Source organism: Saccostrea cucullata, unplaced genomic scaffold, assembly GCF_032062105.1.
Source record: "Saccostrea cucullata isolate Sc308-1 unplaced genomic scaffold, CSIRO_AGI_Scuc_v1 ctg3984, whole genome shotgun sequence".
NCBI lineage: Eukaryota > Metazoa > Mollusca > Bivalvia > Ostreida > Ostreidae > Saccostrea > Saccostrea cuccullata.
Genome location: NW_026920992.1, coordinates 124031 through 129808, shown reverse-complemented (window position 1 = coordinate 129808; position 5778 = coordinate 124031). Strand labels below are relative to the sequence as shown.

Genomic DNA, 5778 nt, shown 5'->3' with positions numbered 1-5778 from the left:
AAAGACATTTTTGCTCTCATCAGACAACTTGGAATACCAACCTGGTTTACCTCATTTTCTGCCGCAGAAACTCACTGGACACATCTGTTACAAATACTTGGATGGACTGTGGACAAAACAAAATACTCTAAAGAAGATGTAAAGCAGTTTAATTTCTTCAAAAAGGCGGATTTACTTAGAAAAGATCCAGTCACTTGTGCAAGACATTTTGATCACCAAGTTCAAATATTCATAAATCAAGTATTGAAAAGTTCCCTAGGTCCAATTGGAAAAGTGTCTGATTTTTTTTTACAAAGTTGAATTTCAAATGCGAGGCTCTCCGCACATTCACATGGTTATTTGGATAGAAAATGCACCAAAATTTGGAGAAAATGATGAGAGTGACATTGTATCTTTTATTGACTCATATGTCACTTGTGCAAAGAAAGAGGAAATTGAAGAATTAGTGCAGTATCAACACCATGCTCATGGCAGAACTTGTAGAAAAAGAAACAAAAATGAGTGTAGATTTAATTTTCCTCAACCACCAATGCAAAATACTTGCATTTTATGCCCTTTAGAAGATGGTATTCCTGAAAAGGAGAAAGAAAATCATAAACAGAACTAAGAAAAAGTCACAAAATATCTTGATGCTATGAACAAAGGAATGAAAATGACATTTTCAATGTTTCTTAAGGAATTAAATCTTTCCAATGACCAATATATGAATGCTGTAAAATCATCTATCAAAACCCCCACAATCTTTTTAAAAAGAGAATTAAATGAACTAAGAATCAACAACTACAATCCTGTTCTTCTAAAAGCCTGGAGAGCCAATATGGACATCCAATTCATCCTTGATGCTTATGCCTGTGTAATGTACATTGTAAGCTACATTTCCAAAGCACAAAGGGGAATGAGTACCTTACTATTTAATGCATGCAAAGAAGCAAAAGAAGGCAATTTAGATCTCAGGAGGCAAGTCAAAGCAATTGGTGACAAGTTCCTTAGTCATGTGGAAGTATCTGCTCAAGAAGCCGTTTATTTTATCCTTCAAATGCCATTAAGAAAATCCTCCAGAGAAGTTATTTTTATCAACACAGCACCTGAGAAAGACCGTGTAATTATGTTGAAAAGTTCAAAGGAAATTGAAAACTTACCAGATGACTCCATAGATGTTGAAGAATCTAACAACATTCAAAGATATAAGAATCGATCACAAGACATGGAAAACATATGCCTGGCTGACTATGTTTTATTATATAGAGCAGTTGGAACAGTGTCATCAAAAGCAAGCTTTTATACTGATAATCAAAGTGATGATGAAAAGGAGGAGAACACTGTGGATCAAACAGAAGAAAGCACTGAAAGAAAGAAAACAAAAAGTTCTTCCACATTAAGGAAAAGAAGACAACAAGCAGTAATACGCTGTGTTGGATACAACGAAAAAAATGACCCAGAAAACTTCTATCGTGAGTGCTTATTTCTTTATCATCCATGGAGAAATGAAGCAAGAATTATTGGACGAAGAGAAACATACTTTCAGAGGTTCACTGATCTTGTTACAACAACAAACATATTAGAAAAAATGCAAGAATATAACCACACATGGAAGGATTTAGATCAAGCTATGGAGGATATAAAAACTGTGGGTGAAGAAGCACTCGATAGTCACTGGGATATAATAGCTCCCTGTTCAGAAGCCTTGGAAAAGGCAGACATTGAGGAAGGAACAAAGGAAGTTACAGAATATCCTACTTATGATTCCTCAGATGTAAAATTCATCAAATGATTCACAAGTAATGGTAAAATACATGAAAGATGAAGAATATTTTTCTCTAGTTCAATCTTTAAACAAAGAACAGTATACATTTTTTTATTCACATTCTTCATCATATGAAAAATGAAGAGAAGGCTTTGTATGCTTTCCTTACTGGTGGAGCTGGAGTTGGAAAAACTGTACTTGTAAAGTCGATTTATCAGGCTCTTATCCGTCACTTCAACAAACAGCCTGGCAGTAATCCAGATGATCCAAAAGTTTTGTTAGCAGCTCCAACAGGAAAAGCAGCTTTTCTCATCAATGGTAATACCATCCACAACTTGTTTCAAATTCCAGCAAGTCAAGGATTCTCTTACAAACCTCTGAGAAGTGAGCGCCTCAATACACTACGCTGTAAATTCCAAAGTACCAAATTAATAATCATTGATGAGATCTCTATGGTCGGGAACAGAATGTTACAGTATATTCATCAACGTCTTCAACAAATAACAGGGACTTCAAAGCTGTTTGGAGGCATTTCTGTGTTGGCTGTTGGAGACTTGTATCAACTCAAGCCTGTCTTTGATGGCTGGATATATGAAAACCTGCGTGATGATTATGGACCTCTCGCAACAAATCTCTGGAAAGATAACTTTAAAATGTATCACCTACAACAAATTATGCGACAGAAAGAGTCCAAAGAATTTGCTGCTATTCTAAATCGTATTCGGGAGTGCAAACACACAACAGAAGACATTAACATCCTAAAAGAAAGAAAAATTGAAAAAGACGAGACAAAAGAAGATTACCCATTATTGGTTCCTCACATCTTTCTTCAAAATAAAGAAGTCAAAAGCTTCAATTCAAGAATATTTAACATTTCTCATCAAGACAAGTTTACACATCAAGCTAGAGACTTTATGATAGGTGACATAGACCAGGAAATTAAAGAAAAGGTGAAAAAGAGCATACCAGATGACACAAACAAGACCATGGGACTGGAAAAAGTCTTGGAATTATTTAAAGGAATGCGGTGTGAAATTTCAGTTAATGTTGACGTCGAGGATGGATTAGCAAATGGTGCATCTGGAATTCTTGTGGGTGTCTCGAAGTTCTCTGATAATTTTTTAGCATATGATATCATGTGGGTACTATTTATATAATAGTGTTGCATTATGCATGTACTATGCCTAAATAGTAGGCTGGGTTTGACACATGGTGCACGAGCCGGAGGCGAGTGCACTATGTGTCAAACCCTGCCTACGAGTTAGGCATAGTACATGCATAATGCAACACTATTGTTATTATTATGCTGACTGTTGTAATTATTTATGCGGCAATCTATTTGACTTTTTCCTGAAAATATCGGTGCTTAAACAGCGCACTTGCAAGAACTCATTCAAAATATTCATGCTAAAATTGTTTGCATGCTTAGTTATTTGGGTTACTAGTATTTTCTCTAAATAAGTCGGGATTTTCTGTCCCAAAGCAACACATCTTTATTTTCTGTTATGTTAGTAAGCCTTATTTGTTTGCAGACGTCGATTCTCATTGATAATTTTCTTTTACATCCTTCAATCAAGCGTCATATAAAAAAGTGTTTTAATGACCCTATAAAATCAGTTCATCTAACGATCTGTATGTAATTAGTTTGAAAGTTTGTTGTACACATTAATCTAAAGTTCCTTAGAATAATATAACTGTTTTCAAATAATATTTGTCAAATTGTATAAATTAAGTTTATATATTTAATAAAATTCCATCAATCAGTGATCGTCTCTATGGCGTTATCGATAAGGCATCGGACTGACAATCTCATGGTCGTGAGTTCGATCCCCGGCATGTGCAATGAAGAATTTTATTCAGTAAATACAGCCGTGCACTATTTCGAGTATGTTTACGCTATATAAATCCTTAGACCACTATGCGGAATAGTTGGGTTACATAGAGACAAACTGACAGGAAGCATAATAATTGATGATAAAACTATAGGACAAGTCTGCAGAGCAAATAAAAAACAATTATTCAAATCAAAAATGAACAAAGCATGGACACCAGTGATGAAAGTGAAGAGAGCATTCATGGTTGGGAGATATAAATCTGTGCAAGTTTCCTCTTCGAGCAGCTGCAGCTAAAACCTGTCATAGATGTCAAGGAGACACCATGGAAGCTGCAGTGGTTGATTTCACAGGAAGGTGTTTCCCCCATTGCCATTATGTCTCACTTAGCCGAGTAAAAAGTATAAATGGACTATATATTCGGGAACTAAATGAAAATAAAATACACATTGACAATTCTGTTGTACAAGAAATGAAGAGGCTGGAAAATGAAATGAAATTAGAACCAGATTTCAGTAAATTGCTTAACAACGAAAAAGATAACTTTACAATTTACTATCAAAATGCACGATCTTTCCATAAACATTATGTGGATGTCCTCCAGGATATAGCCCTTTATCAGCCTGACATTATGGCTTTTGCTGAATCCAAACTTCGTGAAACAGATTCCAATGAAGAATTTCTAATTCAAGATTACCATATGCAGAGGTTTGATGTAAAAACTGATGATGGATCCAGATCTCCATATGGAATAATTGTATATTACAAGTCGAAACTCCAGACTGATGTTGAAATTCAATACAAATCAAATAATATACGACAGGAATTTATTGAAAGTGTTAATATAGAAATCAAAGATACACAGCTTCCATCCATGTGCTTGAAGATAGGTGTAATCTACTCATCACCCAAAACAAAATTTTCAACTCTTCAACACTTCCTTCTAAATGACTGCAAAATCAACAGTGAACAAATGGACTTCCTATTAGGAGATTTCAATATAGACATACAGATGAAACCAAACCACAAAATCCTCCAACTTATGGAAAATCATCAACAAATTGTATCTCGTCCCACAGCTGAGAGCAATTCCCTTCTGGACCATGTGTATATTAGGAAAGACTTTGTGAAGAATGTTCAGTGTCATGTCTTAGAAACTTATTTCTCTGACCATTTTCCAATTTTACTGTCACTAACCAATATTCTCAACAAATGATAATGATTGTCAACATTTACATAAACTATGTAAATCAATACATCAAATATATTTAACAAGAATATTGTGTACAATACTATAAATGTATGATTATATATATAATAATCTTATATATTTTGGTGTTGTGATTGTTTTGTTATATACATGTTTAGAAAATTAAAATTATAAAGCTTAACACTGAAGTTATCTTCAATAGAAAAAAGCATATTTAGAACATCCAGTATGTTCCCCTTTTAAAGATGTAATAAATAAAAGTTTGGTAAATTTCTCTGTAATCCTTGGCCTTTCATTGAGGAGTGGCATTCTCAAAACTACATAATTAGCATCTTTCAAATCATAATTGGTTAAGAAATCAATAACATGAGCAACTTTATAAATGTTGATGACAACAATTATATGACTTAAGCCAACATAAAATTTAACCTTTTCATTCATCCTAAAAATGTAGATCAGATTCAGCATACAAATCAAGCCTGGTGGTGTACATCTATACATGTATCAGCCATGCAAGTTTGGTCATCATAGGGCTTATAGTTACTTAGAAATGAGACCTGCACCAAAAACTTTAACATGTTCGACCCCCATTTTCGACCCCCATTTGGCCACCCGGGGTAAAATCAAAATTCTGAAACCTTACTGCACATCTACAGGACACCACCAACCATCTCCCAAAAGATGATTAGGCTTCTATGTAAAATGTAAAAGGAGTTCAGGGAAGAAAAGTGTGACAGACGGACGGACGGACACGAGTAACAACAGTATACCCGAACTTTCTTTATTAAGTGCGGGTATAACCAGTAGAGCTACAGTCTCGACAGAGACTTCTGGTTTTTCTAAATTTATTATTTCATTTGTTTATTTAATATTCTACAGTATTTATATAACCCCCGGTCACTCGTTCTATTTTGAGAATAGTTTGTTTACACACGGTCACTCATTAGGAGTGACGGTCATTTGTTTATACCCCATCACTGCTTTGGTGTGAT

At 34.6% G+C, this 5778-nt stretch overlaps 1 protein-coding gene across 1 annotated transcript; it reads left to right on the top strand.

Annotated features, from left to right (window-relative positions):
• The first annotated feature begins 1875 nt into the window (after positions 1–1875).
• On the top strand, positions 1876–2901 carry LOC134258932 (uncharacterized). The gene has a single exon (XM_062741531.1). The coding sequence runs from the start codon at positions 1876–1878 to the stop codon at positions 2899–2901; it is 1026 nt and encodes a 341-aa protein (XP_062597515.1).
• Positions 2902–5778: the final 2877 nt, after the last annotated feature.

Bases quoted from the DNA above. Each gene is read 5' to 3' on its own strand.
- LOC134258932 (XM_062741531.1), top strand. From the start codon at position 1,876: ATGAAAAATGAAGAGAAGGCTTTGTATGCTTTCCTTACTGGTGGAGCT.